This window comes from Phascolarctos cinereus, unplaced genomic scaffold (assembly GCF_003287225.1).
Source record: "Phascolarctos cinereus isolate Bilbo 61053 unplaced genomic scaffold, phaCin_HiC Scaffold_3;HRSCAF=262, whole genome shotgun sequence".
Classification (NCBI taxonomy): domain Eukaryota; kingdom Metazoa; phylum Chordata; class Mammalia; order Diprotodontia; family Phascolarctidae; genus Phascolarctos; species Phascolarctos cinereus.
The window spans coordinates 208826317-208852346 of record NW_027555736.1 but is presented as its reverse complement, the minus strand read 5'-3'; the positions used below and the strand labels follow the sequence as shown (position 1 = coordinate 208852346).

The window sequence follows — 26030 nt, the reverse complement described above, 5'->3', positions numbered from 1 at the left end:
CCTCACAGAGTCCCTTACTTCCTTCAAAACAGCTCAAGCACTAGCTTCTACACGGAGTCTTTTTTGATTCCCCAACTGCAAGTGTACTATCTCCATAAACCACTTTGTACTTATTCAGATTTTTCTCCCCCTCCCTCCCTACCTCCCTCTCTAAGAGGGTGTGCAATGTGATATACAGGCTGTACACACACATTCCTATTAAACATATTTTCACATTAGTGATGTTGTAAGGAAGAATTAGAACCAATAAGAGGAACCACCAGAAAGAGGAAACAAAACACAACCGAAGAAAATTTATTGTCTTTATCATTTATTTAACAATTAATTATATTTGTATTTTTATATTTATATCATCTTCTCTCTGAAGGTAAGGACTGTTGTGTCTTGCACTTCTTTTACAGCTCACTGTGTTACACATATAGCAAGTCCTCAATAAGTATTAGTTAACTGAATGAATGTGTTGTAGATGAAATAAAGTGACACTGTAAATATCAATTCAAACAAAGAAAAACTTAGCTGGATACGAAAACAGATTTTTTAAAATACTGTTAGCAGGTTAGGAGCCTGAAAGGCATAAATGGTGTCTTATTTATTATTGTTTTAACACCAATTCAATTCAATTTAACCAACAATAATTAAAGCACCTACTAAATACAAGTCACTATGCTAAAGGCAGGGGATAGAAAGACTAAAACAAAACAGTCCCCTCTCTCAAGAAGCTTATATTCTTGGGTGAGGGAATTACAACATAGACATAGATAAATATATACTAAGTAATACACAGTAATTTTAATGGGAGAGAGAAAACATGCTTTCTAGTAATATTCATTTTTAAGCATCTACTCTCAGCTCTCTTCCACCAATGAGCTTGGAATGTTGGTATCTATTCTCTATCTCTTTTTCTCTAGGGGGATGCTATATTGCCTTTTAAAGGGGAAATATTCTTTGTACTACAAATGTTCTTAATACTCAGGGACACTATTTCTATTAGAGAGTGATACAACTTGGCTTTTAAAAGCCTTCTGCATAACTTGACAACAAAGCAGAAAAACAATTACTGTCTCCATATATATTCTTAATGTTATCTTTATGAATTCATGAATACAAATAATTGAAATGAAAAAATTATTAATTATCATATTACCTGAAGCGTTTGAATTTATTGATGTCATAACAGAATCTGCTTCTATCTGGAACGGAGAAAAAAATACAGGGTAAGTAATCTTAGAAGTTCTTTTAGGGGTTAAGCTTAATGATTAATTGTTGGAAAATATGCAGTTAGTGAGAAACCAATATTGTATACTTAGTAGACAAATAATATACAATAACTCTGATGGAGTTCTTATAAATTTATTATCAAAATCTGTAAACAGGTATTCAGACCTTCTGCTGCTTTCAGACTTTGTGTAGGAAAGGCACTTGCAGATCATTTAGATCAGGCTTGAAGAGAAGTGACTTGCCCAAGGTCACAAAGGACATTAGTGGCAGAGAAAGCAACCCAGGTCTTCTGATCTCCAGGGGTTCCCAGCTGGGGGCATGTAGTAGCCAAAAGATTACAAGGAATTGTTCTTTGTCCTTGGTTTCAAAGAAGAACAGTGACATCACAAGTTGATGTCCTGACTCGTGCATGAATTGGATTTATGAGGAGTATTTAATAAGTAACTGTGTTAAGCTACTAAAATATTCCAAAAACAATAGTGTTAATGAAAAAATTCATCGAATGGAAAGAGAGAGTGATAAGGAAGGCTGGAATGGGAAAGGGAGGGAGTGTTCTAGTACAACTGAAAACTTTGAAAGAGAAAGTTGAAGGAATAATTCCTAAAAACCAAAACCAAATGCATGAGATCTGGATGTGACAACGTTTTTGTATTAAACTAGAAAAACATCAAGGATAGAGACCCAGTAAAAGATGAATCATGGATCTCTGCAATAACCAGAAACTCTGAATTGATTTCCAATCAATGAAGTTACAATATTTTTGTGTACTCTGGAAGAAACATATCTCATTATTTTAAAATATTCTCCTGAGGTTTTAATTCTATTTATAACAAAGTATGTCTGTGAACTGAGGCTATCACCATCCTCCTAGTACCCTACACTGACAATTTCAGCATCATCCTTGACTTCTGACTCAGACTCACTCCACATACATTCATTCGTTCAATAAACATTTATTAGGTCCCTATCATGTACCAAGTACTGTGCTAAGTGCTGGGGATACAAAAAGAGGCAAAGCAGTAGCTGCCCTCAAGGAGCTTACAATCTAATGGGGGAGACAACATGTAAACCAATATGTACAAAGCAAACTATATATAGGATAAATAGGAAATAATTAAAAGAGGGAACATACTGGAATTAAGGTGGGTTAGTGAAGGCTTCCTGTAGAAAGTGGGATTTTATGTGTGCAATCTGAGGGAAGCCTGGGGAAGCCAGGAGGGAGAGATGAGGAAGAGCTTTCTAGGCCCAAGGGAGAGCAATACTGTTGCTTCATGACATGCCACCAATCAATTGCCTCTACATCCAATTCTCCCCCTGCCCCTCAACCCTCCCAAAACACACAAACTTTCAATCTCTAGTTTAGAGAACAGTAATCAAATTATCACCACTATTCCTGGGAAAGATGTATGCATCATTTAGACTACAACACACCTCCCTGGCCATCACTCCTTTATATGTCTTGTCTTTGCTTATTAAATGTAAGCTACTTGAGGGCAGGAACCCCATTGCTTGTTTGTAAGTTTCAATGTACGTGTTGTTTTCACCCAATAGAGTGAAGACTTCTTGATGTGAGAGGCTTAACTTTTGTCTTTGCATCCCTACCTTGCCTAGGATAGTAACCTGACATAGTAGATGCTTAATAAATAAATGTTTGTTGAATTCAAAATTAGTTGAATTCAAAATTAGTTGGTTAGATATGACAAGAGCCTACTAGGAGAGGACAAAGAAAATCTGAAATGGTTTTCAAGATTTTAAGGAAGTGCTAATGAGGCGAGTTGTTTAATAACTCCAGAACTGAAGCAGTTTAATTCTCTTATATTAATAATCAATTATTGAATTAGGACCATGATTTTTTTTTTGGAAACCTGTAGGTTGTTCAAGACATTGAACTGAGGGACACTTTTGACGGATGAGATTACCCAAGTTCCCAGGGTACATACTTTTTGATCCTGGGTGGGAAACCTCACCCAACTAGAGAACCTTGCAAAGAATTTAAGCTAAGGTGAATTCAAGCCCATTTTGTTCTACTCTGGCTTGGGTGGGATTATATCTTTTGTCTAGATTGCTGAGGCTGGGGGTTAGATCAAACTATACAACCAGAAGAAGACAACAAAGTCAAAGCTCATACATCCAAAGCCTCAAAGAAAAATATGAATTGGTCCCAGGCCATGGAAGAGCACAAAAAGGATTTTGTGAAGCAAGTAAGAGAAGTAGAGGAAAAACCTGGAAGAGAAATGAGAGTGATGCAAGAAAATCATGAAAAACAAGTCAAAAGCTTGTTAAAGGAGACCCAAAAAAATACTGGAGAAAATAACACCTTAAAAAATAGCCTAACACAAATGGCAAAAGAGGTCCATAAAGCCAATGAGGAGAAGAATGCCTTAAAAAAGCAAAATTGGTCAAATGGAAAAGGAAGTCCAAAAGATTACTGAAAAAATACTTCCTTAAAAATTAGAATGGAGCAATTGGAAGACAGTGACTTTATGAGAAATCAAGACACTGTAAAATAAAACCAAAAGGATGAAAAAATAGAAAACAATGTGAAATATCTCATTGGAAAAATAACTGACCTGGAAAATAGATCCAGGAGACAGAATTTAAAAAATTATTGGACTATCTGAAAGCCATGATAAAAAAAAGTGCCTAGACATCATCTTTCAAGAAATTATCAAGGAAAACTGCCCTGATATTATAGAACCAGAGGGCAAAATAAAACTTGAAAGAACCCACAGATCACCTCCTGAAAGAGATCCCCCAAGGAAAACTCCTAGGAATATTGTAGCCAAATTTCAGAGTTCCCAGGTCAAGGAGAAAATATTACAAGCAGCCAGAAAGAAAATCCAAATATTGTGGAAACACAATCAGGATAACACAAGGTTTAACAGCTTCAACATTAAGGGACCACAGGGCTTGGAATATGATATTTTGGAGGTCAAAAGAGATAGGACTACAACCAAGGATCACCTATCCAGCAAAACTGAGTATAATCCTTCAGGGGGAAAAAATAGTCATTCAGTGAAATAGAGGACTTTCAAGCATTCTTGATAAAAAGATTTGAGCTGAATAGAAAATTTGACTTTCAAATACATGACTCAAGAGAAACATGAAGAGGTAAAACAGGAAAGAGAAATCATAAGGGACTTATTAAGGTTGAACTATTTACATTCCTGCATGGAAAGATGGTATTTGTAACTCATGAGACCTTTGTCAGTATTAGGGTAGTTGGAAGGACAAGAGAGCAGGGGGATGATAGAATAGGGGCAGATTGGGGGAGGGGGTAATCAGAAGCAAACACTTGTAAAGAGGGACAGGATAAAAGACAGAATAGAATAAAGGGGGGGCCGGATAGGATTAAGGGAAATATACTTAGTTTTTTAAACATGACTACTATGAAAGTGTTTTGCATGACTACACATATATAACCTGTATAGAGCTGCTTGCCTTCTCAATAAGGGTGGGTGGGAGGGAGGAAAGGAGAAAATTTGGAATCCAAAGTTTTAAAAACAAATGTTAAAAAAAATTGTTTTCATATGCAACTGGGAAATAAGATATACAGGAAATGGGGTATAGAAATCTATCCTGCCCTACAGGAAAATAGAAGGGGAAGGGGATAAGAGAAGGGCTGGAGATAGAAGGGAGGGCAGATTAGGAGAAGGGATATTCAGAATGCATGCCATCGGACTTCCACTTCCACGGAGCCAAGATGGCAGAGTGAAAAGGTAATCAATCTCACTCTCCCCTATCAACCTCGGAAAACCCAGAAAATATCACCCCAGAAAAAAACCCTGGAACAGCTGAACTAGAAGAAAGACGGGGAGCAGCAGTGAAGCAGCCCAGCAAATGGGTCTCCCAGTGCCTCAGCAAAAATAAGGGAGGTAGAACTACAAGGGGCCCCAGGTAGATAAGTACCCTGAGGCATTCATCTGAAAAGAGGTGAAGAAAGTAACCTAAAGTCTTCCTAAAGCCCCAGCCTTGCTGGTTCCAGCCCGTGAGCTGTAGGAGCGCTGCAGCCTCCAATTGTGAAGAAATCCTGAAGCCCAGGTGGTAGAACAGGCAAACACCAACACCTGGACCTCTGAGTGCCTCAGTGAGGGTGGGGGAGCACTGGTGGAAACCAGCTCAGAAAACCACCAGGTGCCTCAGCACTCTACCGCAAAGGAATCTCCCAGTGCATTAGCAGAAAGGAGGGAGACAACACTGCAGGGGACCCCAGGTAGAGGAAACACCCTGCAGCACCCATCTAAAAGGAGCTGAAGAAAGCTAAAGGAAAGGAAAAGCAGGCAACCTAGAATTACCTGAAAGTTCCAGCTGGGCTGATTCCAGCCCAACATGAGGTAAGCCGCCAGAAAACTACAGCCTCCAACTGACAACATGAGAGGCCCCAGCATACAAAGCCAGTGACCAAGACCTAGGCTCCCAACACAAGATGCTTGGGTCTGTGCCCTCTGTTCCCCAGCAGGAGAGCTCAATCTCTTTAAAGGCCAGGGAATAAAGAAACACCATGAGTGAAAAGAAACATACCATAGATTCATATTATGAGAAGAGTGAAGATCAAGACAGAAATTCTGAAGAGGACAACATTGTCAACAAACCCAAATCTGCAGCAACAAAAGGGAATATGAACTGGTCTGAAGCCCAAAAAGCCTTCTAAGAAGAGCTCAAGAAGGATTTTAATAGTCAAATGAGAGAGGTAGAAGAGTCCTTCAAAAATACAATTGGCCAATTGGAAAAAAAATACACTGAAGAAAACAAGTCCCTCCAAAAAACACAACTGGCCAACTGAAGAAGGAAGGACAAAAACTAACAGAAGAGTACACTGAAGAAAACAAGTCCATAAAAAACACAATTGGCCAATTGAAGAAGGAAGTACAAAAACTAACAGAAGAAAACACTCTGTTAAAAACTAGAATTGGACAAATGGAAACTAATGTCTCTATGAGAGAGCAAGAATCAGTCAAACAGAAACAAAAAAAATGAAAAAAATTGATCAAAATGTAAAATACCTCATCGGTAAAACAACTGACCTGGAAAATTAATTCAGGAGAGACAATTTAATAATTATTGGACTACCCAAAAATCATGATGAAAAAAAGAGCTTGGACAGTATCTTTCAGGAAATCATAAAGGGAAAAAAAACTGCCCAGAAGTCCTAGAACCAGAAGGGAAAATAACTATAGAAAGAATCCACCGATCACCACCTGAAAGAGATCCCAAATTGACAGCACCAAGGAATATAATAGCAAAATTCCAAAATTACCAGATGAAAGAGAAGGTGCTGCAAGCAGCCAGAAAGAAATAATTTAAATATCATGGAACCACAGTCAGGACTACACAGGACCTTGCAGCTTCTACATTAAAAGACCGTAGGGCGTGGAACATGATATTCTGTAAGGCAAAGGAGCTTGGAGTGCAGCCAAGGATCAACTACCCAGCAAAAATGAGCATCATTTTTCAAGGGAGGAGATGGATATTCAATGAAATAGGAGACTTCCAAACTTTCCTGATAAAAAAACCAGAGCTCAGCAAAAAATTTGATCTTCAAGTACAGGACTCAAGGACATAAAAAGGTAAATGGGACAGAAAGATACAATATGTTGTTAATGGGGGGGAGAGCGCTGTTTAAACCCCTACAAGGGAATATGAGACTTGCAACCCTTGAGAACTGTATTGTTATTACACCATGTTGAAGAAGTATACATAAAGAGGGTGGATATTAGTTGACTTTGATGTAATGATAAAAAAAATCTAATCAAGTGGGTTAAATGTATCCAAATAAGTGGATCAATCTGATCTTAGAAAATGTACTGAGGGGGACAGTGAGGTAGCGAAGTGAATAGAGGTCTGGCCTCGGAGTCAGAAGGACCTGAGTTCAAATCCAGCCTCAGACACTTAACACTTACTAGCTGTGTGATCTTGGGCAAGTCACTTAACCCCGATCGCCTCACCAAAAAGCAAAAAAAAAAAAAGCAGCTTACATTTTACCAAAAATAAAATAAAATAAAATAAAATAAAATGTACTGAGAAAGGAGGAGGCAGACAAGGGTAAATTACATTACAGGAAAAGACATAAAATCCCATTACAGCAGAGAGAAAGAAGGGAGGGGGGGTGTGAGTATTGTTTGAACCTTATTCTCATCAGATTTGGCTCAAGAAGGGCATAACATAATCAGTTAGTTATAGAAATCTAATTTGCCCTATAGGCAGCAGGAGGGAAAAGGGGAAAGAAAAGGGAGGGGGGAAAGAAGGAGGGAAGATGCAGTAAGAGTAAAGGGGAAGAAAAGGGAAAAGGATAATAAAAGGGGGGAGGGACTGAAGGAGGTAGTCAAAAGCAAAACACTAGTGAAGGGGGGGAAAGGAAAAAGGAGAAAGAAAAGCATAAATAGGGTGGAAAAGGATGGAGAAAAAGACACAGACAGTAATCATAACTGTGAATATGAATGGGATGAACTCTCCCATAAAATGGAAACAGATTGCAGAATGGATTAAAAACCATAATCCTACAACATGTTGTTTACAGGAAACACATTTGAAAAAGAGTGACACATACAGGGTGAAGGTAAAAGGGTGGAGCAGAATATATTATACTTCAGCTGAAGTAAAAAAAGCAGGAGTAGCAATCCTGATCTCAGACAAAGCAAAAGCAAAAATAGATCTAATCAAAAGAGATAAGGAAGGAAACTACATCCTGCTAAAAGGCACCATAGACAATGAAGTAATATCATTTCTGAACATATATGCACCAAATGGTATAGCATCCAAATTCTTAGAGGAGAAGTTCAGGAAGTTACAGGAAGAAATAGACAGCAAAACTATACTAGTGGGGGACCTGAACCTCCCCCTCTCTGTACTAGATAAATTTAACCACAAAATAAACAAGAAAGAAGTTAAGGAGGTAAGTAGAACGTTAGAAAAGTTAGGTATGATAGACCTCTGGAGAAAACTGAATGGGGATAGAAAGGAATATACTTTTTTCTCGGCATTACAGGGCACATACACAAAAACTGACCATGTACTAGCGCATAAAAACCTCACAATCCAGTGCAGAAAGGCAGAAATATTAAATGCATTCTTTTCAGATGATGATGCAATAAAAATTATATGTAATAAAGGGCCATGGAAAGATAGACTAAAAAATAACTGGAAACTAAATACTCTAATCCTAAAAAATGATTGGGTCAAACAACAAATCATAGAAACAATCAATAATTTCATTCAAGAGAATGACAATAATGTGATAACATACCAAAACTTATGGGATGCAGCAAAAGCAGTTCTTAGGGGAAGTTTTATATCTCTAAATGCTTACATAAATAAAATAGAAAAAGAGGAGATTAATGAATTGGGCATACAACTAAAAAACTAGAAAAACAGAATGCATACCATCTTGGGGTGGGGGGAGGGACAAGATGGGAAGAAAATTTAGAACTCAAAATCTTGTGTAAGTAATTGCTGAAATCTAAAAATAAATTAATAAAAAAAGAGAAATAAAAGATGTAACAAAAAAAAGAAAGAATATTGTCTCCATTGCTAGATTGTGAGCTCCTTGAGGGCAGCAACTACTTTTGCTTTTGTTTGTAGCACCAGTGTTTAGAATAGTGCCTGGGTAGTAAATGGTTCATAAATGCCTGTTGACTTGGTATAGCCAAATAAACGCTTCCTATTCCCAAACCTGAGATTGGTCTTGTTTCATAAGAGAAAGAGTTAAGGGAACTGAGGTATGCCTCTCTACTTTCCAGATTATTAAGTAGAATAAAATGTTCCTTAATTTAAAAAAAAAGAGAGAAAAAAGTTTCAATGTGAAAACAAACTCACAGGAAAGAACTGAAGGGTCAGAGGAGAATGCTGCTCTGTATCAGGAGGTCACAAAGTGGAAGAGAAAATGGAAGCTGAATGTTTGAGGCTTAGATACAGATAGAAAGCTTTTACTCAAGATGAGAGGCTATACAGTCTGGAAAGAAAGCAGCTGCTTGTCCTTGAAGGAATTATATTGGAGATCTACAAGTGCTGTGAGGTAAGAGATAATTTCCTAGAGTCAGGGAAAAAGAGAAGGACAGTGGGGGTTGGTGATGCCTTGCTGAGGGACACTGAAGCAGTTACTTGTCTATCTGATAAAAATAATAGAGAGGTCTGCTGACTTCCCAGGGCAGAGAGCCAAAACATGGCAAAGAACCTTCAAGTCTTAGCAGACCTGATGACCCCCAGCTGGTAATTCATGGGGTGACAAATGATGCTACTTGAAAGAGCTAGGAATGGATTGCCAAAGATTACAAAGTCTTATGCCAGAAACTGAATTTCTTTAGGTGCGCAGGTGGCATTGTCATTGTAGCTGGTCCTAGGAAGGCAAAGGATTAAGAAGAGAAAGGTAGATAAATTGATGTATGAGAATAGAATTTTTGAACCATGGCTTAAAAAATAGGAATGACAAGCTATTGGCCAGTTATACAGTGCACCTAACAAGGGCTGGTAAGAATGTAAAATTTGCCTGGACTGTAATCTTCTAAGTGTAATCAAAAGGGCTTTAAACTGAAAAGGAATGTGGAAGGAGAGAGAGTGGGGAAGACGCAAAAAAGCTTGAATACTAATCAAGTCAGATTCATACCAAAGAGACACACATAGCATAGGAAGGAGAGCAGAAGAGACATCCAGAAGTTTACAGGAGACAAAATCCAACAAAGAAGCCAGCGGTAAACTCACAGTCTGAGGGGTTTATATACAAATGCATACAGTATGAGTAATAAGCAAGATAAAGTAAAGATACTAATACTAGGACACTGATTTATTTATTTTTCTTATGAAGAAGAAAGGGAAAGAGAGGGGGACAGAGGGAGAGACAGAGACTGAGACAGAGAGAAAGAGAAGAAACAGACCAGGATTTGGTTGAAATTAAAACACACTTGCAAAAACATAATACACGTGTAAAAACTGCAACTGCAAATGTGAATGGGGTGAACACATTTATAATAAGAAGGGTGCCAAAATGAATTATAAAGCAAAACCCAGTAATTTGTTAAGATTCCAAAATAACTATATCAACAAGTTGGAGGACAAAAATACTAATGAACTGAAGATGTGAGTCCACAGACAGGAAAACAGCTGAACAAATTATGGCGTATTATTGTAATGAAATGTTATTGCAATGTAAGGAATGATGAATATTAAGAATTCTGAAAAAACTCAACTTGGCAAGATTTGTATAAACTGATTTGGAAAAAGACAAGGGCAATTTACACGAGGATCACAATAATGAAAAGGAAAACAACACTGAGAAGACTTCAAATTTCTTATTAATACATACAGGTATATGTATGTGTATATATATATATATATATACACATACATATATGTGTGTGTATATGCACGTATGTACATAAAAATGGCAGTATATGTGTGTGTGTGCATATATGTGTGTGTGTGTGTGTGTGTGTGTGTGTGTGTGTGTGTGTGTGTGTGTGTGTGTGTGTGTGTATATATGAATGACCTTTATTCATATAAAGAATATATGTGGTCAAAGGATATGGATAAACTGTTGTCAAAAGAATTGCAAACTATTCACAATCAAATGAAAGAATGCTCCAAATCACTAATAATAAAGGAAATGCAAATCAAAACAACCCTGAAGTTTCAAATTAAATCCAGCAATCAGCAAAGATGACAAAAACAAAAGTAGTCAATGTTGGATTGGTTATAAGAAGATACTTGTGTGTTCTTGGTGGAGCTGTGAATCAATAAATCCATTTTAGAAAGCAATTTGGAATTATGCAAATAAAGTAGCTAAAATGTCCTATCTTTTAACCCAGAAATGCCATTACTAGACTTAGACCCTAAGAAGGTCATTGATAAGAATATATACACCCAAATATGTATAGCAGCAAAGAACTGAAAACCAAGTAAATGTCTAGCAATTGGGGAATGGCTAAACAAATTGTAGTACATGAATTTAATAGAATAAATATTAAATAGAACAAATATGATGAATACATAAAAGTATGGAAACATTAGCATAATCCAATGCAGAATGATATAAGCAGAACCAAGAAAATAACATACACAACTATAACAATTTAAATGAAAAGGACTACGACCATGAAGTAATCAAAAGTGAAAATTACAAAATGAAGAATTAGCCTGGCCCTGAAGAAGAAATATAAGGACCCTCCTCCCCCAACTCCTTTGCAGAGGTGGGAGGTCACCACAGGCATGGCATCTTGTATATGTTTTCAGACTTTTTTTTTTAACATCTTAGTTGGTTTTGCTAATTTTTTATCTTTCTATTCTTTGGAAACAACGACATTATTTGCAATATGGGATGGCTCTTTGGGAGGGAGGAAGAGGATAAGGGAAATTGGGAGACATACTGGTGATGTAAAAACCAAAAAAATAGCAATAAGAAAATTATCTTTAAAAAACTTGTTATCAACACAGTGAGCAATCATGACTTAAAAGGGCTGAGGATGAAGCTGTCTCTATACAAGTGGAAATGGAATGGAATATAGAATGAATCATGCATTTAGACGTGGCTAGTATATTTTTATTTTCCTCAACTACACATATTTCTTACAAATATAATAAATATTTAGGGAAAAGAGAGTCATTGGAAAATGATGGTGACATAAAAAAGAGCACTAACAAAACATTTAGAATGAAAAAACTTAAAAATCAAACAAGCAACTAAAAAATATAGGAAACTTCCAAATAATCTCCAAACATAGACAAAAGTAGAAATCCTGAATATAAAAATCTTTTAGGCATGTTGGTGCTCTTTTGAATCACAATGAAATTTCTTGATGTTGTTCTATGATTTTTGGAGTGTCCACATAATGATTTTTTTTGTTATACTGATCAACTGCTCTTCACATTATTTGTTTAATGTAGTTTGGTTTTTCTTTGAAGTTTTATCCTTCTGTGTTGTTAGGATCCTTTCTGCTGCTTTATCTGCATGTCCGCAGTGTTTCTATTTAGGCTTTTTCTTGTTTTCCCACTTATTCTTTGGTCCCTTCTTCTTTAATGGTATGGGTGCACAGGCTGTTGCTAGGCTGCTGGTCAGCCTCAGTCTCCTCATATTGGGGGATATGTGGGTCAGTGAGGCAAGTAACTTCCCTGGGTAACCTGATGTGGGGAGGGGGAGAATGAACCACTGATGGGCTTCAAGCCCCCTTTTTATCATGCCTGACATATTGTTGCCCACTAATCTGCACATGGCACATCTTTATCCCTCCCCCACTCCTACATCTTTCCTTTCTTTCCTGTGGCTGAGAAACAATGTCTGTTTTGCATAGTGTCCAGGTGCGTTGTGGTAAAGTCACTGCAGCTCCCCCTACACACTGTTGTTTATTCGTTTTTCAGTTGTTTCTGACTCTTCATGACCCCTTTTGGGGTTTTCTTGGCAAAGATACTACAGTGGTTTACCACTTCCTTCTCCAGTTCATTTTATAGATGAGGAAACTGAGGCAAACAGGGTTAAGTGACTTGCCCAAAGTCATACAGCTAGGAAATGTTGAGGTTGGATTTGAATCCAAGTCTTCCTAACTCCAAGCCCAGGACTCTATCCACTGAGCCTTTAAAATATTAAGGTTGCAAAAAGAAAAATTTAGGCTTGATGTCGATATCACCTTCCTAACAATGAGAGCTGCCCAACAGTGGTATAGACAGTGGTAGGAAATGGAGGGTACCCTTCTCATTAGAAGTTTTCTTGCAGAGGCTTGATCACTGCTTATCCCACATGTTGTAGGGATTCCTTTTAGGTATGGGCTAGATGAGATGCTTTCTAAAATCCTTAACAACTCAAATATGTTGGGATTCTGGGAGTTGTTGGGTATGTTCCAGCATACATTTTTGTTCAGGCATGTGTTGGAGTAGAAGGTGGGCTGGGGGTGGGTCTCTCCCAACTCTAAAATCTGTACTTCTAATCTTCATGAAGTCATTCATCCTTTACAAAATTAGATAGTACAGAATTCATCATTTCTTTCAAAGTTGTATTTTGCCTCTCTCTTGCTAGATTTCCCCCCCTCCCATTTCTATATTTTTGAGTTTTAAGTTGATCATTTTGATTCTAAGTTCTATTTTGGAAAGATTTTCCCTCTTGTATGGTAGGTTCTTTGCTGCTGTTTCAGAACTCTGATTTCTGACCTAATTTTCATTTTAATGATTTTTTAAAAGTTTTACTTCTTTTTTCACTCTAGAGTTTGTCATTTCCCTATTCCTAGAAAACCGGCAGGAGCATTTGTTTTGCTTTTTTCATTGGTGTTTTGAGTTTCCTGTCCTTTAAAATACAATATTTATTCTTTGTATTTAGGAATCTTCTGGACTGGTTGCTCCTTTTTCCTTCTTTAAGAGTCTCTTCAAAAACTGATACAATCCCTTCCACATAGCAGGGGTTAAAAGTATAGTGCCCCACAAGCTGGAAAATCCACGTAAAAATTTTTCACCCTTCCTTCATACCAGAGAAGAAGTCTGAATGATTATGGTATTAAAAGATAAAATGTGTTGATTTTATATAATACTATACATATATTTTACGCATTTCTGAGTTTCTAAACATTTTCTATGTTGTCTGCTGGCCTTTGTGTATCTTTTGCAAAACTCCTTTAATTTCTCATGCTAACACATGACATATCAAAATTGTAATGGGGAGAGTCACAATGTGAAAGGGATAACTGTAGTTGGGTTACACCAGGTTCTCTTTCTTGTACTTTTTCTCCTTCTATTCCTGTTACTTTAACTCAGGTTCATTGTTTGGACCCTCCTCCTTCTAGAGTCTACCCAATTTTTTCCTGGACAGACTCTGAAGCCAGGGTGGTGAGGTGTCTCAACCTCATTAAATTGGGGAATACCGATCCCTGCTTAAATTTCAGAGAGAGAGGACTGACTATAGTAAGGTTTTTTAAGTGCAGCTCCTACTGCTATTTGACTAAGCACTTTAGAGATTCTTGGGGGGTGGGGTCCCCTATTCATATGTGTGCCCCTTTGTTCATGTGCCCAGAAAGGGTAAAAGCTACTACAGCTAAAGTTTAAAACATAAGCCCATGAGGTTATTTGTTTTGGTTATAAAAGGGTGCTAGGGCATTGTGAGGAGGGCAGAGAATAACCGAAGAAACAATTTTTTAGGTACAACCTAAAGAACCACATGTATGATCTTAAGATTTAAAGCTTAAAAGGGATCATGGAAACATAACCTCCGTATTTTATAGGTGAGAAAATTTCAGTCTGGAAGATAAAACAACTCGTCTAGAATTCCACAGCTAATAACAGATCTGAAATCTGAACCCAAATTCCAACACCAAAGCCAGGCTTCCTTTCACTATACCATTTCTTATGTTACTTATTCTTTATTATTCGTGACTAATTTATACCAGATTTTTCTACAGTGAATGACAGAGTCATCAATAACATTTAGTTTGGCATTTCTGTAAGAGAGGAGTCCCCTTTAAAGAAAACTTTTTAATATGTACTCCAGAATGTTTATTTTTAAGTTATCTGAACCTGATAACACTGAAAACTTCTCCCTCCACAATGAATATTTCAACCCACTATGCAACACTTATTTAGCCCTCTGAATTCATAACAACCATGAAAAAGCAACAGAAAGAAAAGAGAAATAGGCTTTTTTAAAAGCCCACAATAAAACAAAAATCATCAAAATAGAAAATGATCAAAATGATGAAATGTAGTGATACAATTAAAAAATATATGTGTATATGTACGTATACAGACACACGTAAACAATGCTACAAGTGAAGCAGTTAAAGTACCATTTGGTCACCAGTCAAATAGCATTTACTAAGTGCTTACCATGTAATAGGCACTGTGTTGCTGTTCAGTTGTGTCTGACTTTCTTGGCAAAGATATTGGAGTGGTTTGACATTTCCTTCTCTGGCTCATTTTACAGATGAGGAAACTGAGGTAAACAGGATTAAGTGACTTGCCCAGGGTCACACAGCTAGTAAGTGTCTGAGGCCAGATTTGAGGTCAGGTCTTCCTGACTCCAGGCCTGGCACTCTATGCAACAGGGCATTGTGCCTTAACACTATCCCAGATGCAATGCAAGATACTGGCATTTCAAAAAAATTAAGCCAGAATTCTCATTGTTAAGAAGATGAAAAGGTCAAACAGAAGGGTTTATAGGGAATTTAAAAAACAAACCAACCCAAAATCACAGGAGAAATGAAAGCTAGATTTAAAGATGCTTATTTTTTTTTTTGTTCTCTATATCTTTTAGTGAATTTTAAGATGATAAAAATGCGGGCCACTGTAGATCACTTTAAAAAAAAAGAATCAAGAAGCATTTATTAAATGCTTATTACATGCCAGGCACTGCGCCAAGTGCTGGGAATACAAGAAAAAGCAAAAACAGTCCCTGCCTTTAGGAGCTTACATCTTTAATTGTTTTCTTTTAAAATTTTGAGTTCCAGATTCTCTTTCCCTCCTATCTCCTTCCTCACTCACTGAGAAGGCAAACAATATGATAACAATTATATTTGTAAAATCATGCAAATCATTTCCATATTAGCCATATAGCAAAAAAGAAAGAAAAAGTGAGAAAATCATACTTCAGTTTGCACTCAGAGCTCATCACTTCTCTCTCTCTGTAGGTGGACAGCATTTTTTTTTTTATCACGAGTCCTTCAGAATTCTCTTGGATCATTGTGTCAGTCAGCCAAGTCTTTCTTAATTGATCATCATTACAACATTGCTGTTATTGTGCACAACGATCTCTTGGTTCTTCTCACTTCACTTTGCATTAGTCCATATGGGTCTTGCCATGTTTTTTCTTATTTTTGAAACCAACCCCCTCATCATTACTTGTAACACAACAGTACTGCATCACGAATATATGCCACATCTTCAGCCATTCCCCAACTTATAAGCATCCCTTCAGTTTCCAATTCTTTGCCAGCACAAAATAAGCTGCTATCAACATTTTTGTACAAATAGGTCCTTTTTCTTTTTCTTTGATGTCTCTGGGGTACAAAGCTAGTGGTGGTATTGCTGGGTCAAAACGTATGAACCTCATGTCCGTTGGGCATCATTCCAGATTGTTCTCCAGAATGGCTGGACAGGTTCACAGGTCCACGGAGAGTTCATTAATGTACTATTTTCCCTCATCCCCTCCAGCATTTGTCATTTCTCATAGGTGTGAGGTGGTAACTCAGAGTTGTTTTAATTTGCCTTTCTCTAAGCAATAGTGATTTAGACCATTTTTCATATGACTTTGGTTTCTTTTGAAAACTGCCTGTTCATGTCGTTTGACCATTTATCAAATGGGGAATGGCTCTTATTTTTATAAATTTGATTTGATTCCTTATATATCTGAAGAATAAGGGCTTTATCAGAGAAACTTGCTGTAAAAATTTTTTTATATTACTTCACTGACTATGGTACCTTGGAGCAAAATATAGTTTCACTGATTATCTCTTTCAGTTAGGTTTATTTTTGCTTTTGCTTTGTTTGAGATCATGATTGCTAGCCCTGTCTTCTTCACTTCAGCTCAAGCATAACAGACTTTGCTCCAGCCCTTTATTTCAACTCTGTATTCCCAACACTTAGCAGAGGGCCTGGCAGATGATGGGAAGTTGCGTGGTAAGTCTGAGTCCATGAAAGGTTAAGGTGAATGCTTACTAGTCAGGAGCCCCAAAACTAAAGAAAGATAATAGGTTACCTGATTCCTTCTATTAGGCAAATGAGATTTAGATGACAGGTAGCATGACACTGGGAAAAATGTTGCATTTGGAGCCAGGGAAGACCCCTCCCATATTTTCCAGTGGCCTCAGGCAAGACACTTAATTTCCCTGAGCTTATTATCTCACCTGTTAAAGAGGGATAAAATACCTAACGCACCAATAATATCATGCAGTTGTGGTAAGCCTCGAATGAGCAAATGCATGTAAAAAGTAGGCCATATTTTTTATTATCATTCCTAAATGGGACAATCAAGTTCATAATCACCAATAATTCTTAGAGGTTAAATATGAACCAAGGTCTTTCTGACTCCCAAATCTAGCACCCTGATCATTGCCCCTCCCATATGCCTCTTGAACATCATTGAAGAACAGCTATGTAAAAATATTAAATAAAATATGTGCATATAGAATATAGTAGGACATAAAAATGAAATCAAGAAACTAATACAAAATGGAGGTTTCCGTTCTATTCTATTGATATTTTTCTGTAGCGGTTTGCAAATTAACTGGGACGAAGTAAACTAAATTTAGATTTATAGGATAAATCTTATAAAATTTTACACATTTAAAAAATCTAACATGCAGTATGACCTTTTTCTGCAGTCACTTGTTTTACATAATTTTGCACTGAGTACACAAGATTTCGAAATACGTTCTTTAATTCTTCATCTTGAAACCACACTTAGCACACTGGATAATTATTAAGCATTGATGAACAGTCTATTTTTCTAACTCTAGCCTTGATTATAGCCCATAGGTTTTCAATTTAAAGAAGACGAGTTCCTAGGCCACCAAAGCATATTTGTCTCCGCCTCTTGGAAAAATATCTTAATCTTTTGTGATGTGTGACATGGTGCAGGGCTACATGGCAGTACTGAATCTCTGGGAATCCATAAATCTGGTCCCTCTAAAAAGGTCTTTGCTTGTTATCTGAGGATTAATTTGATTGTTTCACAGCAAGTCTGTCAATAAACATTTATTAAGCACCTACTACGTACCAGGTATTGTGCTAAGTACCTGGGATACAGAAAGAGGCAAAAGACACTCCCTGCCTGCCAGGGGCTCACAATGTAATGAGAGAGACAAGCAAACAAACAGGGACAAGCAAACTATACGCAGGATAAATAAGAAATAATCAGGAAAAAGAAGGCACTAGAAGTAAAAGGGGTTTGAAAAGGCTTTCTGTAGAAGTTGAGATTTTTGTTGGGACTTAATGGAAGTTAGGAAGTAGAGATGAGAAGGGAGAACATTTCAGGCATGGGAGACAGAGAAAATGCCTGAGAGATGGACTGTCTTGTTCACCAAACAGCAAAAATATCAAGACCTGGATTGGAGAGTATGTGTTGGGGACTGGAGAGGTATGAGGGAGCTAGGTTATAAAGGACTTGGAATGCCAGAGGATTTTTTGCTTTTGATCCTGGAGGGGACAGGAAGACACTGAAATTTATTATGGGGATGACATGGTTAAATCTGCACTTTTAGGAAAATCACTTTGGTGGATGAACGGAGGATAGATTGGAGTGGAGAGAATTGAGGCAGGCAGAGTCACCATGAAGCTATTGTAATAATTCAGGCATGAGGTGATGAGACCTACACCAGAGGGGTGGCCGTGTCAGAGGAAAGAAGGAGAAGAATTTACAAAGGTAAAATTGACAGGCCTTGGCAATAGCTTGGATATGGGAAGTGCAAGATAGGGAGGAGTCAAGGATGACACCTAGCTTGTGAATCTGAGGGACTGCCCTCTACAGTAATAGGAAGGTAGGGGGTGGGGAGGGTTTAGGGAAAAAGATGAGCTCTGTTTTGGACATGTTGAGTTTAAGATGTCTCCTGGATATCCAGTCAGAGATGTCTGATAGGCAATTGGAAAGAGGACATCAGAGATCAGAGATCTGAGAATCGTCAGCATAAAAATGGCAGTTAAATCCATGGAAGCTGCCGAGATCACCAAGAGATCACCAAGTATAGAAGGAGAAGAGAAGAGGGCCCAGGACAGAACCCTGTGGAACACTGAAGGTTAGAGGGCATGATCTGGATGAGGATCCAGCAAAAGAGCCCAAGAGTGAGCAGTCAGATACGGGGAGAACTGGGTGAGAGCAATGTCCCAAAAACCTAGGAGAGAATGATTAACAGTGTCAAAGGCTGCAGAGGTTGAGGAGGATGAAAAGGGAGAGAAGACCACTAGATTTGGCAGCTAAGAGATTTCTGGCATCCTTGGAGAGAGCAGTTTCAGTGAAATGATAAGGTTGAAAGACAGAATGTAAGGAGATAAGAGAGTGTGAGGAGAGAAAGTAGAAGCACCTGTTGTAGATGATCTTTTTGAGTTTAGCCACCAAGGGCAAGAGATATAAGATGATAATGGGTACGGAAGAATCAAGGGAGGGTTTTTTTGAAGATGGAAGGGGCATGGCCATGTTTATAGATAACAGAGAATAAACCAGAGAGGGAAAGACTGAAAATAAGTGAGAGAGTGGGGATGACAGAGGGGCAATCTGTTGGAGAAGGGATGGAATGGAATCACATGAATTAAGCAGAGGGTAAGGAAGAAAGCCTTGGTAAGAGTAAGGCCACTTTGTCACGTGAGACAGGGTAAAGGAGGAGGTAGTCGCAGAAGGCACCTGAGTGATAGATGAGGAAGAACAGAGTTTGTCAGTTCTGGGGTTGTTTTCCATTTTCCATTGCACTTACTTCTGTCTTTTGGCTCATCTTTTCCTGTTTCATTGTGGCTTGGTTCTTGAAATGCTTGACCTTCCTACACCAATAGCCCCTGCAATATTTCTATCCTTAAAAGGTGCTTCTTAAGAGCTACAATTTTCCTGTTTCCTTGGACTAATACCTATTCTCAAAACCAAAGAATTTAAAACCGAACAGAAGAGAGCAATGAAACATGTACTTATGGTATGCATCCCAGCATGAAACCCAAAACTCAACTGATAAAGAACTAAAGGTGGAGAAAGCAGCTCAACATGGTTTCATTTGGTCAAGATGAGATGCCAGAGTCAGTCTAGTATTGGCAGAAGTATGGCCACTGCTGGTATGAAAGGGAATCTTAAAAATATTATTGCTTCTTCTAAGTAACTCACATATCACCGGAAAGTATTACGATTAAAATGCTAATAATTCCCAAACTAATTTACACACTTAAAGCAACATGAATCAAAATACCAATAGATTATTTAGTAGAATTAGATGTTATAAAAATTTTAAATGGAGAAGTAGGCAATAATATCAAAGGACAAATGAGTAAAGGGGGACTTATCCTTTAAGATTTCAAAATATACTATAAAATGATAATTATAAAAGCTATCTTGTACTGGGAAAATATATATAGAAAAATAAATTAATGAAACAGAACATAGAAAATTCAGAAATAGAACTCAAGGGAGAAAAATAGTTTTCCATGTGTCCATGTGTCTTGGTTAAGGACTTGTAAGGAGTCCTTAAATTAGGGAACTCCCAGTAAGGAATCCCCTCCAACCTCCCTCATCCCCTCTCCATTATTATAGGTAGGCCACTGCTTGGCAATTTACATTCTTATAGTTACAACAGTTAAATAACTTACTTAGGGTGATATAGTGAGTATATGTCAGAGGTCAAGACTTACTTAACCTAGGTCTTCCTGGTTCTAATGCCAGCTATCTATTTCCTTTTTTTTTCTTTTTTAATGAAAGGAAAATATTTATTAAGCACTTATAATGTGCAAAGTGCTATGATATGTGCTGAGGATGCAAATAGAAAAGCAAAAAAGTCCCTGACCTCAAGAAGCTCACATTCTAAAAGAGAGTGAGAACATGTATAAAAGAACATGTATAAGCTGCAAGCCATATGAAAGTTTCAGTGGTCCTTAGGGTGCAATGGCAAAGCAGATAGTAATACATCTTCCTTATTGTCATTTACATGAATAAAAACCATATATGCTTCTGATGTTGAATCCTTTGACAGTGGCAAGGACTTTGGTGTCAAGGGTTTTTTTTTCTGGGTCTTCAGGCAGCTTCCCATTGACTAAGCCAGTGGTCTTCAAATCTGGAGCTGTGGCTTCACCTTAAAAAGCATAAGATCATTCAACTGAAGGGCTGGAACGTGGTTCATATTTCACCCTCACCGTAAAAGCTAATTGTGGGTCTTATTTCCAAAATAATCATACCTCTACCCTTATTCCCCAACACTCCCCCATTCCATCCCCTTCCTCCATTGAGTAAGCTCCCAATCTTTCTTTAGGATCTTTTGATATTATTACCTACAGGATCCTTTAGGGTAGTTATGATCCAGCCACTCTCCAGGATCCATAACAATAGCTTGGCAGATGCCACGGAAAAATCCACCCTCTCCATGCCCCGCTTAGGACATCCCACCCCATCTACCAAATTACTTCTTGATTTTGTCAGACAACATACTAAACTCTCTCTCCACTCCCACATTCCTATCTCCAGTTTTCACTTTGGATGGGAAAGAACGGGTCCCACAGGACGCACAGGTATGAATGGACTGTGATCTTCATCACATTATCACTATCATTTCAAGGAAACCTATCACTCTTGAAAACTTCCTTATTACTATTCAGGGCACCACCATTCTTTCAATCACCCAGGCTCACAACCTGGATGTCATCTTTCATTCTTTTTCCCTTCTTCATATATCCAATCAATTCCCAAATCTTGATTCTATCTCCACATCTCTCACATCTGATTTCTCCTCTAATCTTGACTTTGCTATAACCCACAAATGTTCCATATCCATGTTCATGAACTCTAAAATTCTTCTCTCTGATCAGAATTTTTTATCTGTCCATCTTTCTTTCTACCTTTATCCTCAATATGACCTCTAATCCTGCTACCTGTTGGTTTGTTCCCAGATTATCACCCCTATATTGGCTACACTCTCCTTCCTTTGCCTTGACCAGTGATGGAATCAGTTTGTCTCTAAATTGTACTCTACGTTTGACTCTCTAGTCCTCGTCTTGCCACCCATCATATCTTGCCAAATTCGAATCTTCAATTACACCCACCATCTGCCATCTTCATTCCTATACATGTGTTGCTGAGTGAAGCTGGAGAAAATCACATAATCCTCCCATTTTGGTCTATTACAAATTTGTCACACAATTTCAACTGGGCCTTCAAGGCAAACTAATCCTTCTATACTTCCATAATCAATTCACTCTCAAAAATGAGCCACTCACAAAGTGGCCATTCCAAACTTCTCCAATCCTCATCCATCCTACCATAGCACTCAACACTCAGCTGAGGATCTTTCTTAATACTTAACTGAAAAAACTGAAACCATTCACTGGATGAGAGGTCCTGCTTCTCCCCTTCTCTCTCACTTCACTCAGTTATCTTCTACCATTTTCACAAAGAGAGAGGAGAGGTGGTCTTTCTTCTTGCCAAGGCAAACTGTTCTACATGCACCCTTGATTCCAATCCATCCTGGCTTCTCTAGCAGATTATCCCTGACATTTTACCCACTCTTCCACTAATTATTAACTTTTTTTTAATTTACTGGCTGTTTCTCTGCTCCCTACATATAAGCTCACATCTCTAGCCATAAAAAACCCTTCAGCTGATGTGACCATCTCTGCTAGCTATCATGTTGTATTTCTGCTCCCCTTTGCAGCTAAACTCCTCGAGAAAGCCATCTATACTTGGTGCGTCCGCTTCTTCTCATTCTACTCCATTCTAAACTCTCAGCAGTCTGGCGTCTGACCTCATCATTCACCTGAAATTGCCTTCTCCAAAGTTCCTGATGTCTTAATTGCCCGATCTTTTTTCTCAATCCTCATCCTTCTTGACCTCCACGCCGCCTCTGATACTGTTAATCACCCTCTTCTCCTATATTGTCTCTCCCTTTTCCGTTTTCGAGATGCTTCTCTCTCTAGCTTCTTCTCCTGCCTGTCTGATCATACCTTCGTAGTCTCTTTTGTTGGTTCTATAGGCTGGTCATGCCCACTAACCAGAGATGTCCCACATGGGTTGGTCTTGGGACCTCTTCTTAGTCAACCAATAAGAATTTATTAAATGCCTATTATATGCCAGGCACTGTGCTAAGTGCTGGGGATACAAAGAAAGGCAAAAATCCCTGCCCTCAAGGAGTGCATAATTTAACGGGGGAGACAACACGCAAACATTTATATACAAATAAGCTACATATAGGATAAATTGGAGATAATTAGCAGAGAGATGGTATTAGAATTAAAATGAGTTGGGAAAAGACTTCCTATATGAGCTGGGTATTTAGTCAGCTCTTAAAGGAAGCCAGGAGGCAGAGATGAAGAGGGAGAGCATCCCAGGTACGGGGTACAGCCTGAGAAAATACCTGGGACCAAGAGATGGAATGTCTTATTCAAGGAACAGAAAAAGACCAGTGTCACTGCTTTAAGAGTGTATGGTGGGGGCAGCCTTGGAGTCAGGAGGACCTGAGTTCAAATCCAGCTTCAGACACTTGACACTAGCTGTGTGACCCTGGGCAAGTCACTTAACCTGGACTGCCTCAACCAAAAAAGAGAAAAAAAAAGAGTTTAGGGGGGACTGTAAGTATAAGAAGATTGCAAAAGTGTATGTGTGCATGGGGGGGGCAGTGACGTGGGGAGGTTATGAATTTAGGTTATGAAAAGCTTTGAGTTCCAAACTGATTTTGATCACAGAGGTGATAGGAAGCTACTAGAGTTTATCTGGGTATGGGAGTGACATGACTGGACATGGGCTTTAAAAAATTACTTTGGTGGCTGAATGGAGGATGGATTTGATGGTGAAAGACTTGAGGCAGGCTGTTTAAATAGTCAATCATTCAGAGAGGCGATGAGAGCCTATGCTAAGGTATCAAAGAAGAGAAGAGAGTGTTGCGGCGTGATAGGTTCAGAGACCCCTCAAAGACTGGAGTGTAGGACAGGGTCATCTGGAATGAATTCACAGACTCTTTGAGTTAAGCTGGCAAAGATTTATTGTTACACTTTTCAGTGGACAACGATTTTTAAGGAACCTGCACCCTTAGAGAGGTTCAATTAAAGTTTACATAGGGTAAACTATAGTAAAAACATATGGCAAATATGCTAACTAGATGATTCAGGGTGGGATTAGGGAGTGATTAAGGAGTGGTCAGTTCTTAAAGGAATTTGCAATTTTTGTATCTACAGCACAGGCATTTTATCCAGAGTTCACCAGGAAAAGCCCAAGTGGGGTGCTACAGGGAGGTATGGTTTTTAGGTCTGCTACGTCACTAAGTTAGTAACAGTCAGGGCTGACTGAAGGGTTGCCCCATATGCCACCATCAATGTCTTGTTTGACAAGATAGATGTTGGAAGTATACATATGTCTTAAGTCTAGAATACATATAATGAGGAGTCCAGGATGTAGATAATGAGGTAGAGAAGTGGCTTGGATAGTCCAGTGGGTACGAATATCTTTATGATGCAGTACAAACCAGTTCAAACTAATAATTCCTTCAGATGCAGTTTGTATAACTTCACCAGGGAGAGAGAGAAGTCTGTTGCTGAGGCCCACTCATGAGTAACTGCCAGGCATAATGTCCTTGGGCTGGGGAGAAACTGCCAGGGATAGTGTTTCTGAGGCTAGGGAGAAATATAGTCTTGGAATTGGGGTCCCAGCAGAAGCACCCAAGCACTCCATCAGGAGTATATTCCCCTTTCCCTCTAAACTATCTTGTCTGATGCTCTCATCAGCTCCCATGGGTTTAATTATCATCTCTGTGCAAATGATCTCCATTTGCATATTTTTATCTTAACTAGCCAGCCCTAGCCTCCCTCCTTAGCTCCAATCTCACATTATCTTTTGTAATCCCTTTTGCCTTTTGGATTTCTCAAATCAGAAGTTCTGTAGGCATCTCAAACTCAACATGTCCAGAACAGAACTTACTATCTTTCCCCTCAAAATGTTCCCCTCTTCTGAACTTCTTTATTACTGTTGAGGGCATCACCATCCTCCCAGCTACCCAGACTGCTAACCACAGAATCATCCTTCACCTATCACTCACACCCCACATTGACAATCTATTGTTGAGTTGTTTCCATCTTCACAAGTTATCACATATGTCTGCTTCTGGCTACGCACACTGTCACCTCCCTAGTGTAGATGATCATTATGACTAGTGTAGTAGCATTCTGGTTGATCTCTCCACCTCAAATCCCTCCCCATACCAACCCCTTCCTCTTGGCTGCCAAAGTGCTTTTCCTAAAGTGTGTGTCCAAGCATGTTACATTCACCCCCCTCTTCCCTATACCTCAAGTCAGTAAACTCTGTTGGTTCCATGTTACCTCTAAGAGTGAACATAAAATCTTCATTTTGGCTTTCAAGGACCACCTGGCCATTTCCTGCCTTTCCATTTTGTTTCTACTTTGCCCCCTTCCACATACTCAGTGATCCGGCCATACCGAATGGCCTTCTTGTTCTTCCTTGTACAAAACGCACATCTCTCAACAACGTGCTTTTCACTGGCTGTCCTCCTGGTTCTCCTCTCTCCCCCTCCCCCCACCCCTCCAGATGTTCTCCCTCTTTACCCAGGCTTCCTGGCTTCCATGAAGCCTCAGCTCAAATCCCACATTCTACAAGAAGCCTTTTCTGGTTCTGCTCTCTTCATAACCTCCTCCGTCCCTCCCTTTCCTCCCAGGGCATTCTCTCTTAGATTATCTTCTATCTATTAACACTGCTAGGTGTAGTAGTTGTGTGACCCTGGCCAAGTCACTTAACCCTGTTTGCCTCAGGTTCCTCATCTATAAAATGACTGGGAGAAAGAAATGGCAAACCACCCCGGTATCTTTGCTAAGAAAGCTGACAAAGGGGTCACAAACAGTTAGACACAACCACACAACACCAACAACAATACATCTTGTATATACACCTTTTTATATGTGGTCTTTCCAATTGGAATGTGAATTCCTTAAAGGCAGAAACCATGTTTTTGCTGTTTTGTGTCCTAGGAACTTAGCACAGTGCCTGGCACACATTAAGTGCTTAATAAGTACTTGAGAGGGGCAGCTAGGTGGCAAAGTGGATAGAGCACCAGCTCTTAAGTCAGGAGGACCCAAGTTCAAATCCCCCCTCAGACCAAACACTTGACACTTACTAGCTGTGTGACCCTGGGCAAGTCACTTAACCCCAACTGCCTAAAAAGAAAAAGTGCTTGATG

The 26030-nt window shown here is 38.6% G+C and overlaps 1 protein-coding gene across 2 annotated transcripts in view; it reads right to left on the bottom strand.

Moving 5' to 3' along the window:
* Positions 1–26030, bottom strand: part of EFCAB11 (EF-hand calcium binding domain 11) — a 214321-nt gene that overhangs the window by 183949 nt on the left and 4342 nt on the right. For both annotated transcript variants that reach the window (XM_021000320.2, XM_021000311.2), the window contains exon 3: positions 1145–1190. In XM_021000320.2, the coding sequence (XP_020855979.1) occupies positions 1145–1190 (46 nt within the window). The remainder of the gene's footprint in view (positions 1–1144; positions 1191–26030) is intronic.